General features: G+C 42.5%; 1 protein-coding gene across 1 annotated transcript in view; it reads right to left on the minus strand.

The window, feature by feature from the left end:
- Nucleotides 1–275: 275 nt before the first annotated feature.
- The window catches only part of LOC139461169 (fasciclin-1-like), a 29,401-nt gene continuing 16,611 nt past the window's right edge, over nucleotides 276–13,065 (minus strand). The window contains exons 9-13 of the mRNA XM_071242748.1: nucleotides 12,716–12,848; nucleotides 11,405–11,552; nucleotides 6,145–6,478; nucleotides 3,601–3,721; nucleotides 276–1,948 (exon numbers count right to left, since the gene is read on the minus strand). Of these exons, the coding sequence (XP_071098849.1) occupies nucleotides 1,734–1,948; nucleotides 3,601–3,721; nucleotides 6,145–6,478; nucleotides 11,405–11,552; nucleotides 12,716–12,848 (951 nt within the window). The 3' untranslated portion in view covers nucleotides 276–1,733. The remainder of the gene's footprint in view (nucleotides 1,949–3,600; nucleotides 3,722–6,144; nucleotides 6,479–11,404; nucleotides 11,553–12,715; nucleotides 12,849–13,065) is intronic.

The raw sequence follows: 13,065 nt of genomic DNA on the forward strand, positions 1-13,065 counted from the left end.
GTCTTTTGGTATGACGCAGCCGGGGATTGAATATCAGACCTTCCGCTCTCCGTCAGACACTCTACCACTAGACCACGGTGGCGGTCCTAGAAATATAGAGAAGGTTTAGAATGGCGTACAAGAGTTGAGAAGTACCGTATTCGACGTAATAAGTGCCCCGCTCTAATAAGCGCCCACGGCGATATTTGCTGATATATTGGCTAGTAAACAATCCTAATTAGCACCCCTTCTGATTGATCAATGTACACAAGACTTATTTATTCGTCTTTTATGCACACTCGTGTGTTATATGCACCCTTAATCATGGGCAATTAAATTCCAGAAAAATATATCTGTCGTATATAAACATTTCAGGCTGTCACCATAAACCACGAAATTTATCTTTCAACTGTTTTTTTTTCACCAAAATAATATTCTAATAAGAGCCCCTTATTTCTAATTTTGAGAGCACCCTGGTCGCTTATTACGTGGAATACGGTAATTGTTTGATCAGATGACTCCCACGCTCATGATAGCGAAAATTACATGTTGACGTATAATAGTCAAACTACAACAAATATGACTTTCAGCAAGTCAGTGTATGGCATTTATTATATATATAGCCATTCTCTATCCACAAAAATTTGTTTCAAGGCGTCAATACTGGTTATCTGACCACGGTTGCTGTAAATAATTGTGAGTTGTATGACTTCCGATCATTCACCGAAATGAAAGTAACCAATATTGAATGAAATTTTGAATAAAATTAGAAAAATAAATTACAAAAATGAGTTCCAGATATATAATAAACTCTTTTTATAACCAGGGAGTGTAATTACATGATTACTTTGCATACTCCAGTACGCATTTGTTGATATGGTATTTCCAATGTTATGTGCTCATGGTAATGTCTTTATGTTGGGGGAAAAAACATCAAAACTCTTCAACCCTGTGTAAAAAGTCAACCACCCTTTAAAGCCCCCTAATTCTAGGTACGAAAAACTTGCCTTATACACATGATATACGGTATGATGACAATGGTTGGATCTCACTAATTATACTGATATACATGTTGCAATCTTACAACCCTATCTTTGTGAAAATTTTAAGTACTCCAGAGGTAAGCCCATACAATACAATGTTACTTGCCCCATTATATTTTGAAAATGTGGGCCTTTTTTTCAAATTTAGGGGCTAAATCACAATGTCCCACCCTAGAATTATCCCTGTGAAATAACTGACATCGTTCAGAGCCATGCGACACAAGCTACGCCCCTTTTATTATCAGCCAATCAGGAAACAGTAGTCTGCGAGTGGACAATACCTCATTATTGAGGGTTTATGCAAACATTAACACAAGAAACACAGAATTTGTAACAGAAAAATATGTACATGTTATACACATGAGGAAATCATCACAACAGCAGCAGAAGGAAGGAAGGAAGGAATTAATGAAAGATCGGATGAATATGAAGAAATGTACATATGAAAGTAGAAAAAAGATCATATTTACATGATTAAACAGTATTAACAATATAAACACACAACGGTTACAACACTGCATATACATCATTTGTACAAAGGTGGTAAAAAACATGTTGATATTGGTACAATTAAAATACAAAGTGATCAATGAAATTATGAAAGAAATCAAAAGCTCTCTGAGAAACATCATGAGATCATTGAATACCTAGCATCTTTCAATTTATACTTAAACACATGGCACCAACAGAATAATTTTAAAAAATTCAGATTCACGTTGCACAAGAAAATAAAGAATAAAACAAGACCATTAAACTGATAAAAGTAGTTGTTTTTGTGGCAGCCATCTTGGGACTACCTGAAATGTCTCTGGTCATGTCTTCATTAACAAACAGGAAGTCATCAACGATGTGAATGACACCGTTAGTTGCGCCCAGGTCGGAGTGAATGATTCGAGCCCGGGTATTCTGGAAATATACTTCTGTATCTGCAAAAGACAAAGAATATAAATCAATATCTGTCAAATGGTACATTCCTGAAACAAATGTTATTGGAACTCCTTCTGTATTACCATGAGTGAGTGAGTGAGTGAGCTGGGTTTAGTTCCGCTTTTAACGGTATTCCAGTTATATCACGGCGTTTCAGCTTAATGTGGCAGGAAAGCCCAAGTGATGCAGACATTTACCACTTCGGTGAAACCCACGAGCAGGGGTATGGTGCTGACAAACCTAGAAACATAATAAAGGCGAACCAGGATTCGAACCCACAATCATAGGTTTCTGGCGTGCCAAAGGGACGCAACTCTGCACATTGAATCACAGCGCCTTAGGCGACTGGGCCACCTGTGCCCCCAATTACCATGAAGAACACATATACAACACATTTTTATAAATTCTTTGAATTAGAATGTTGTCAACACTCTACAAAGCCATAGTAACTATAGTAACTATATTAACAAGAACAGAGATTCTTTAAATTCCAGTTTGGGAAATCTTACTGACTTTGCTGGGTAATTGCTGCCAAATATCAATCTTTTTAACTTTCCATGATACACTCAACTGATTCTGATGATATGTGAAGAGTATATTGAAATAAAATGACATATCTTTTGTTTATTTATATTGGTTAACGCCGCACTCAGCAACATTCAAGCTATATGACGGCAGTCTGTAAATAATCGAGTCTGGACCAGACAGTCCAGTGATTGACATCATGAGCAGCAATCCACAGAGTTCGGATACAATGACATGCATCAACCAAGTCAGAGAGCCTGACCACCCGATCCCATTAGTCGCCTCTTACGATAAGCAAAATAGCCTTTTACTGCAAGCATGGTTTGCTGAAGACCTTTTCTACCCCGGATGTTCACAGGGCAATGACATGTCTGAAATTGCGTTTAACGTCACGTCCAAGATTAATGCACTTATATAGCGACGTGGATGTACGTGTGTGTGTTTGTGTGGCTGCTTGTACTAGTCCGGACTGATGCCGATTTATAGTGCTAGCACACTGAGATACCATGCCGCAGTTTAACATGAATACCCCACTCAGACACAGTATGCTGACTCCGAGCCGACCAGTCCTTGTTTTAGCCCCCTAATGCCGAGCACCAGGCAGGGTAACAACAAGTACCATCTTTTAACTTCCTTTGGTATGACGCGGCTGGGGGCTGGGGATCAAACCCCAGACCTTCCCCTCTCTGGGTGGACGCTCTACCATTAGACCACGGAGGCAGTCCATTTGGTAGTTGAAGCGTCATGGATCTGCGGCCAAATGAAGACGAGTCGGGTTGTATCCGACGCCAATCTCAATGCATAACGTTACATTGTTTTTACGTCCAGTGGTGCTGCCTCTTCTTCAGCAGAGGGGGACATGGATGGCCCAGTCGTCCAAGGCGCCACAATTCGCTGTGCAGAGTTGCGTCCCCCGGACACGCCAGAAACCTATGATTTTGGGTTCGAATCCTGGTTCACCCCGATTATGTTTCTAGGTTTGTCAGCACCATACCCGTGCCCGTGGGTTTCACCTTCAGCTCTCCGGGCGGACGCTCTACCACTAGACCACGGAGGCGATCTCCTATCAGTAGGTGAGTGGTGTAGAAGGGAGGAATAAGGCCTGGATGACGAGGATGCTACTTACTCTTGTCATTTATCTTGTTGAAGCGCACCTCATCCCCTGAGTCTGCTGTGTACACGTGTGTTCCTAGACTCAGCTGGTCCACATAGATCTTACGATTCAGGGCAATATGACGCCGTAATACCTTCAAATGAACACAAAGCCAATTTCAGAATATAGCATGAGTTTTGTCCTTGTTTTTTTTTTTACTTCTCAGGAATCAACAAAAATGTGTTTTTTTCCTTGCTCCAGATCAGTTTCTGAAATAACTACTTTAAGTGGCATTTAGAAGTTGGTGTGATGAAGTAAGACAAGTTCTATGGATGAACAGCTTCTTTATTACAATAAGTGCGACGTTTCGGTGTAGATCCTAACACCTTTATCAAGCAAGTGACGTCCTTTTACTTTTGAAAAGTCGCTTGCTAAAGGTGTTAGGATCTACACCGAAACGTCGCACTTATTGTAATAAAGAAGCTGTTCATCCATAGAACTTGTCTTACTTCTGAAATAACTGCCTGCCCATCTGCCCGTGGCTAGTAATTTTCTGACAGGCTGCATGAAATTTTCCTCCACCTGCCCAACTGTCTTTCAAATAATTTTAAGACTACTTACGTATTCAGTTTTATTATGACTCCTTGTAAATTCTCAAGTAATCGTTTGCATTATTTCAATTGAATCAACAGATCAAGATGCGATTTGTTTCTTAGTTTTTGTGATTTTTCAATATTTATAATGCCTGAATGCGGGCAGGTAACTTTGAAGATGTACAGACATTTTATTGGTCAATATCAGTGTATGGGTAAAATTTCAAAAGTAAAAGGATGTTACCCCCGGTACATACTTTTTTAACATTTTTACTAGATATGTTAAGTCTGTGGTAACCAACCCGCTGTCTTATTTCCCATAGGGTTAGGAATAACCGAGTTAAAAAAAATCATTGACGCCATCCGAATCAGAAGGACGACAAACTAGATTTGCTGGAAATAATGTCATTGCTAAAGAATGTTAACATCATTCGACAATTCTTGCTTTCTGAGATGCCGATCACAATCCAGATTGTTCTCAAGGGGAGCTCAAAAGGATTACAAAATAATGGGTATTTCAGAAATTATTACACTTCCATGTTCACCACAAAACTATCCAGCATACATAGAGATTCTTATACATGCATTTGTGTCAGAAACTCGTGGAAGTATTCTTGCTCTTGCTTGGAGAATACAGGTATTTTGACACTGGTTTTGTAGAATCAGTATGACACACATGCACGTACAATAATCTCTGAATAATTTTGTGATGAACATGGGAGTATGCAATCAGTAGGACAAAACATACCGTATTTGATGTATTTTACTCAGGTAATTATAATTAAAACATTCTCATCCAGGTCCTATCTAATGACAGAAATAACAAATAAACATTTTAGTAGGTGCAAGCTCTGTAGTTGGACAAATGAAACACAAATACAATCTCTATTTTATACCGTAACTGACACAAAGGAATTTCACACTGCTGCCATTTTTAAAACACAAATTAAGAGCGAGCGGGTTTGGTTTTACGCCGCTTTTAGCAATATTCCAGCAATATCACTGCTGGGGACACCTGAAATAAGCTTTACACATTGTTCCAATGTCTGGAATCGAACCCGGGTCTTCGGCGTGATGAAGAAGTCTTTAACCACTAGGCTACCCGACCGCCCCCACAAATTAAGAATTCTCCAATAAGTGTAACAACTGTAAACGAGTACAAGGAAATAATCTTTAATTGAAAAGACTTTCCAGGACATCTCATAATTACATGAAATTTGTGTCATGATGCCATTCAGTTTATTCAACAACCCATCCATCCTCAATACTTCTGGGGTTTGTATACACTGCGTTCCTCCATCAATCTTGCATACATACGGCTGATTCCGTATTTGACCAGGGCGATCTCAAAATTAGAAACAGGGGGCTCTGATTAGAATATTATTTTGGTGAAAAAACAGAGGTGAAAGATCGTAAATTTTCTCGTGATTTATGCGGACAGTCTGAAATGTTTATGTACGACAGATATATTTTTCCAAAATTTAATTGCCAATAATTAAAGGTGCATATAACACACGACTGCGTATTATACATGAATAAATAAGTCTTGTGCACATTGCTTAATCAGAAGGGATGCTAATTAGGATTGTTTACTAGCCAATATATTAGCAAATATTGCTGTGGGTGCTTATTAGAGTGGGGCGCTTATTACGTTGAATACGGTACTAGTAATGATTTGGGTTTTTTCACAATGACTTTCCTTAGGGTCTGATTAAAACAAGTTTTGCCTTATTTAGAAACATAACAAATACAGGGGCGAGTATGCTCTGAAAAAGCAAGATGGTTAATTACATCTGTGTTGGAGTTAAAATCAGTTAAGCAGTTTTCAAACACATTTCACTGGCAACAATTGTTAGTTCTGACAGACCCACTGGTATGGAACTAAAAGATTGTAAATAGACAGATGTTTTTGTCACACTTTTTTTCTTTTATCTAACTCCAAAACACGACTAAAACTTTCAAAAAGTGACTAAAAGTGGCTTACATATCGGAGTCGGTTGTTGTCCTGGAATAATTGTCTCCCATAGTAGCTGTTTCCGAAGTTGTCGATAGTGGTTCCATTGGGGACGAAGACCGTGAACTGACAGAGCGTGTTGCTTTCCCCGCACCCTCCGCGTTCGATCGGCGGCGACTGTGACGGTTGGGAGTTGCTGTTGGTGTTGGTGCCGTAGACATTTTGGTTGTTGTTGAAGAGGTTGGGGTCGGCGTAGTTGTAGTCCCGCCTCTTGGTGTTGTAGCTGCAAGCAGGCATGGTGCTCATCCGGATGTCCTTCAGGTAGTCGTTCAGGCCAGTGATGCTCAATATGTAGGACGCCTTTCTGCAAGGTAGGAGTGAGTGAGTGAGTGAGTGAGTGAGATGTCGTTCAGGCCGGTGATGCTCAATATGTAGGATCCCTTTCTGCAAGGTAGGAGTGAGTGAGTGAGTGAGTGAGTGAGTGAGTGAGTGAGTGAGTGAGATGTCGTTCAGGCCGGTGATGCTCAATATGTAGGATCCCTTTCTGCAAGGTAGGAGTGAGTGAGTGAGTGAGTGAGTGAGTGAGTGAGTGAGTGAGTGAGTGAGATGTCGTTCAGGCCGGTGATGCTCAATATGTAGGACCCCTTTCTGCAAGGTAGGAGTGAGTGAGTGAGTGAGTGAGTGAGTGAGTGAGTGAGATGTCGTTCAGGCCGGTGATGCTCAATATGTAGGACGCCTTTCTACAAGGTGGGAGTGAGTGAGTGAGTGAGTGAGTGAGTGAGTGAGTGAGTGAGTGAGATGTCGTTCAGGCCGGTGATGCTCAATATGTAGGACCCCTTTCTGCAAGGTAGGAGTGAGTGAGTGAGTGAGTGAGTGAGTGAGTGAGTGAGATATCATTCAGGCCGGTGATGCTCAATATGTAGGACGCCTTTCTGCAAGGTGGGAGTGAGTGAGTGAGTGAGTGAGTGAGATATCGTTCAGGCCGGTGATGCTCAATATGTAGGACGCCTTTCTGCAAGGTGGGAGTGAGTGAGTGAGTGAGTGAGTGAGATGTCGTTCAGGCCGGTGATGCTCAATATGTAGGACGCCTTTCTGCAAGGTGGGAGTGAGTGAGTGAGTGAGTGAGTGAGTGAGTGAGATGTCGTTCAGGCCGGTGATGCTCAATATGTAGGATCCCTTTCTGCAAGGTAGGAGTGAGTGAGTGAGTGAGTGAGTGAGTGAGTGAGTGAGTGAGATGTCGTTCAGGCCGGTGATGCTCAATATGTAGGACCCCTTTCTGCAAGGTAGGAGTGAGTGAGTGAGTGAGTGAGTGAGTGAGTGAGTGAGTGAGTGAGATGTCGTTCAGGCCGGTGATGCTCAATATGTAGGACGCCTTTCTACAAGGTGGGAGTGAGTGAGTGAGTGAGTGAGTGAGTGAGATGTCGTTCAGGCCAGTGATGCTCAATATGTAGGACGCCTTTCTGCAAGATTGAGTGGGTAAAGGGGTGAATGGGGGGGATGGGGGGTTGGATTGTGTGTGTTAGGTGAGTGGGAGAGTGAGTGAGTGAGTGAGTGGGGAAAGAGATGACTGGGTAAAGGGGTGAATGGGGGGGTGGGTGGTTGGATTGGGTGTGTTAGGTGAGTGGGAGGGTGAGTGAGTGAGTGAGTGAGTGAGATGTCGTTCAGGCCGGTGATGCTCAATATGTAGGACGCCTTTCTGCAAGGAGTGAGTGAGTGAGTGAGTGGGTAAAGAGATGACTGGGAAAAGGGGTGAATTGGGGGGAAGGGTGGTAGGATTGGGTGTGTTAGGTGGGTGGGAGGGGGGGTGAGTGAGTGAGTGAGTGAGTGGGTAAAGGGATGAGTGGGTAAAGGGGTGAATGGGGGGGTGGGTGGTTGGATTGGGTGTGTTAGGTGAGTGGGAGGGTGAGTGAGTGAGTGAGTGAGTGAGTGAGTGGGTAAAGGGGTGAATGGGGGGGATGGGTGGTAGGATTGGGTGTGTTAGGTGGGTGGGAGGGGGGGTGAGTGAGTGAGTGAGTGAGTGAGTAAAGGGATGAGTGGGTAAAGGGGTGAATGGGGGGATGGATGGTTGGATTGTGTGTGTTAGTGAGTGAGTGAGTGAGTGAGTGAGTGGTAACTGGAAGTGTGGGTGAGTGGTTGGAAGGGAGGGTGGTTGGAAGGGAGGTTGGGGTTGATAGAGTGAGTGAGTGAGTACAGAGTAGTGTGAGTGAGTACAGAGTAGTGTGAGTGAGTGAGTGAGTGAGTGAGTGCGTGAGTGAGTGAGTGAGTACAGAGTAGTGTGAGTGAGTACAGAGTAGTGTGAGTGATTGAGTGAGTGAGTGAGTAAGTGAGTGAGTGCTTGCGTGCGTGCGTGAGTGAGTGAGTGAGTACAGAGTAGTGTGAGTGAGTGGGTGGGTCAATGACGTTCCAACTACACAACATACACGACAAATAGGAAACAAAACCTGCCTGCCTGGTGATCTATGTGAGGTTAAGGATGGATGCTGATTCAAGTTAGAAAGTGAATGTGCAAACTCTAGCGGAAGTTTGCATTTATCTGCCGCAGAATTCATCAAATACACTGCAGAATTTTAAAATGGGAGTTAAATGTTAAACAGCTGTTTATTTCTTTTTGAAGAGAAGGTGACTTTGTATTACTGCTTCAATAAGCTATTCTAGCCGTGGATACGTTTATCATAAAAATACCTGCCACAACTCAAAGAGATGCAAACCTATGACATTCACGAAAACTAAGCTTAAAAGTGAGCAAAATTTTGAAAAATCATCAAAATATGGTTGCAGAATTTACAAAAATTGACCTAAGAATTTTTAATTTTTTTTGGCCATTGAATACAGTGGGGAGTGACAAGGGATCTGCCAAAGGGCACAAATGAAAAGGTAAACCTTATTTCTGGCAGACATAGGGACTGACAGCCATTGAATTTTCAGCCCAAGGCACATTTTACTGTTCAATGCAGGGTAAGACCCCTGATGTGGGTTACAGGGATGTAAGAGTAGCCTCCCTTGGAAAGTTGTTGCACTCACAGAAGATAAAATAAAGTAAAAAGTCTGCTTTTGTTTGAGAATTCAACGGACAAGTTGTCTGTTTTTTTAGATGCGAGCAACAAATGTTCAGTTTGATTGCTATTGTGTACCTTATTTCTGGCAGACATCGGGACTGACAGCCATTGAATTTTCACCTGATGTTGGTTACAGGGATATAAGAGTAGCCTCCCTTGGGAAGCTGTTGCACTCTGAAAGGCTAGCTCACAGAAGAAAACTAATAAAGTAAAAAGTCTGCTTTTGGTTGAGGTGCATGCTACAAATGTTCAGTTTGATTGCTATTGTGCTATAATTGAAGTGCAATAGTTTCTCTATTTTTGGTGAGAGTTTTATAACAGATGAAAGAAAGAAACAAAGCAAAAGGCAGCCACTAAGGGAGTTATCGGGGCTGCCCAGAGGTGCATATTTGGCCCCATGCCTGCAGCCATCTTCCCGAGATAAGAGAGTTAACTGACTATAAAAGTCCAGCTTCCACACTTGCCGAACTAGGCTGGTATTATGGAGTTATATTTTGGCTGGACTATCAAGTCTATGAGTAGTCCAATCAAAATCTCGCAACGAAATCGAAATCCGGTTCGTAAACTGTCGTGCAGATTTCGGTTGAGTGCATGATTTGCAAAGCAATTGCACCGACAACTAGTTATCAACAGATATTTTCCAAACCTTTTCATGTTTTTATTCAAGGTGCTTGCGTGATTTGATGTACTTCGCGATGTAAGATCTGTTTTATCACGATACAGATCTTAATGATCGATCAGATCGTCTTGACTGGGCGCTGCCATTTTGTTTGAAACAAATGCAAGTGATGGAATTGGACTGGTCCATAGGAGAGGCTTAGAAGGGACATAACCGGTAATAACCACTGGTGGCGCTACGATAGAGCCCAGGAATTCCAGCCTAGTTCGGCAAGGGTGGAAACTGGACATTTAACGTCAGTTAACTCTCTTGCCTCGGGAAGATGGCCTGCAGCAAACAATCGTAAAAACTCCCAAATTGGAATTAACACATTCCCAATTCATGTTGACATAGATGTATTGTGATGGCTTGGTCAGGTTGACTTGTACTTCACTGTTCTCAGAACCAACCGAAAGGGGAATTTCCAATGCTTTGTATCACATCACTGTGATTCACTGAATGTGACGTTAGTAGACAACTTTAAAAGACCTCTGAATTCAAGAAAATAAGAACTTTAAAAAAAATGAACAAAACAAAGAAAACGTTTTCCCAAATTTGCTTGCCAAAGGCTCTTAGTTTTGAACTCAAGATAAATCTGGCCATTTCCAGTCTCCAAATATGTTGACAATAATATTTCTCTTTGAGAGGGGAATTTGCTAGTTTTATTTTGTCGCAAATGAGTGGATATTAAGACATTTTCTTTGATTTTTGAACAGAGTGGTGATTTAGGACAGACAGTAGATGAGATACAGTTTTCCCTTGCTATTGTGCCTTTCAATATAGTGCTAACTCGGTTATAGCGCTTGGTAATGCATGGCTTCCAAAATTTACTTACATTTTTTATAAACTCCAATGACACGATGTTTTCCCCCATCTCCAAAAACATTATCAGCTGATCACAGCGAGCACGTTACACCAGAAGTACAAGTCAACAAATCCAAACTGAAGTCCCATTATTACACTATCTGGTTATAAAAAGGTGTTTATTGTTTATCTGCACTTATGTTTGCAATTATTTTATTATTTATTGTTAGTCATCTACCACCTAGACCATGTAGACTCCACCTATGTTAACTTACTGATTGTCTATAACGTCTATAATTATTTGGACCCCAAAGGTAGCATTGTAGTGATGGAACACTGTACCCACAAAAAAGTCTATGCATTTATGCATGATCTTTGCAGTTATATCCCCACAATAGAACAGCCTCCGTGGTCTTGTGGTAGAGCGTCCGCCCAGAGAGTGGAACGTCCGGGGTTCAATCACCGGCCGCATCATACCAAAAGACGTTAAAAGATGGTACTTGTTGTTACCCTGTCTGGCGCTCGGCATTAAGGGGCTAAAACAAGGATTGGTCGGCTCGGAGTCAGTATACTGTGTCTGAGTGGGGTATTCATGTTAAACTGCGGCATGGTATGTCAGTAAGCTAGCACTATAAATCATCATCGGTCCGGACTAGTACAAGCAGCCAAACACACACACGTGCATGCATGTCGCTATATAAGAGCAATAATCTTGGACGTGACGTTAAACCCCATTTCACCTCACTTCCCAACAATATAAAGCTTCACTCACATCAGCCAGTCTTCACAGTAGATGATGCCAGGTACGTCTCGGTATGGGACGCCGAAGATCCCATCGACGTAATGTATGAAGCCGTTAGTCACCCCCACATCAGGGCGGATCACGCGGGTCTTCACATACCCACCTTCAGCCCATGTGTCTGAGAAGGAGAAACATTGTATTACTATTTGTTTGTTTTCGTTTGTTGTTTAATGCCGCACTCAGCAATATTCAAGCTATATGACGGCAGTCTGTAAATAATCAAGTCTGGACCAGACAATCCAGTGATTGACATCATGAGCATCGATCCACGAAATTTGGAACGATGACATGCAATCCAGTGATTGACGTCATGAGCATCAATCCACACAATTGGGATACGATGACATGCATCATCCAAGTCAGCAAGCCACTCTTACTCGGAATCTCAACAGTGAGACAACCATGGAACCTGTATTCTTACCAGGAATCCCAACTGAAACTTCACCTGTCTGGAGTGAGTGAGTGAGTAGGGTTTTATACCGCTTTTAGCAATATTCTAGCAATATCACGGCGGTGGACACCAGAAATGGGCTTCACACATTGTACCCATGTCGGAAAATCAAACCCGGGTCTTCGGCTTGAGGAGCGAACGCTTTAACCACTAGGCTACCCGACCGCCCCTCACCTGTCTGGAGAAAAGGTCAACTTGTCCAAATTACCGGGTATTGACTTTTCCTGCATTGAGAATTTCGTATTGATGTTGGTTAATCAGCTGTTGTACCTCTGTGGCCACTAGCTCTGGCTATCAGTCTAACACTGATGTCCACAATGCAGCACTAGGAACTGTAACTCACTGACCACTGCCTCTGGCTATCAGTCTAACACTGATGTCCACAATGCAGCACTAGGAACTGTAACTCACTGACCACTGCCTCTGGCTATCAGTCTAACACTGATGTCCACAATGCAGCACTAGGAACTGTAACTCACTGACCACTGCCTCTGGCTATCAGTCTAACACTGATGTCCACAATGCAGCACTAGGAACTGTAACTCACTGACCACTGCCTCTGGCTATCAGTCTAACACTGATGTCCACAATGCAGCACTAGGAACTGTAACTCACTGACCACTGCCTCTGGCTATCAGTCTAACACTGATGTCCACAATGCAGCACTAGGAACTGTAACTCACTGACCACTGCCTCTGGCTATCAGTCTAACACTGATGTCCACAATGCAGCACTAGGAACTGTAACTCACTGACCACTGCCTCTGGCTATCAGTCTAACACTGATGTCCACAATGCAGCACTAGGAGCTGTAACAGTTGACCAACCTACCGTTGCCCTGACTGTAGATCTTGATGTTCCAGCCGCGGTACTGGGACGGTGTCTCAATCCTGGACTGGTAGTCTCCGTTGACGTTGGTGATGGCGAACTCTAGGCCAGGCTCCAGCATGTGCAGCTCCGTCACCTGCACAGAGAAGGTTGTTGCATCACAAACAAAACAATAAGACTAAGTGTGTGAGTGAGTGAGTTGGGTTTAACACCGCTTTTAACAGTATTCCAGTTATATCACGGCTTGTCAGCTTAATGTGGGAGGAAAGCCCGAAGTGATGCAGGTCTCAGACCTTTACAACTTTGGTGAAAACCCACGAGCACGGGTATAGTGCTGACAAACCTAGAAACAT

This window comes from Haliotis cracherodii, unplaced genomic scaffold (genome assembly GCF_022045235.1).
Source record: "Haliotis cracherodii isolate W230 unplaced genomic scaffold, xgHalCrac1.p SCAF_14, whole genome shotgun sequence".
NCBI lineage: Eukaryota > Metazoa > Mollusca > Gastropoda > Lepetellida > Haliotidae > Haliotis > Haliotis cracherodii.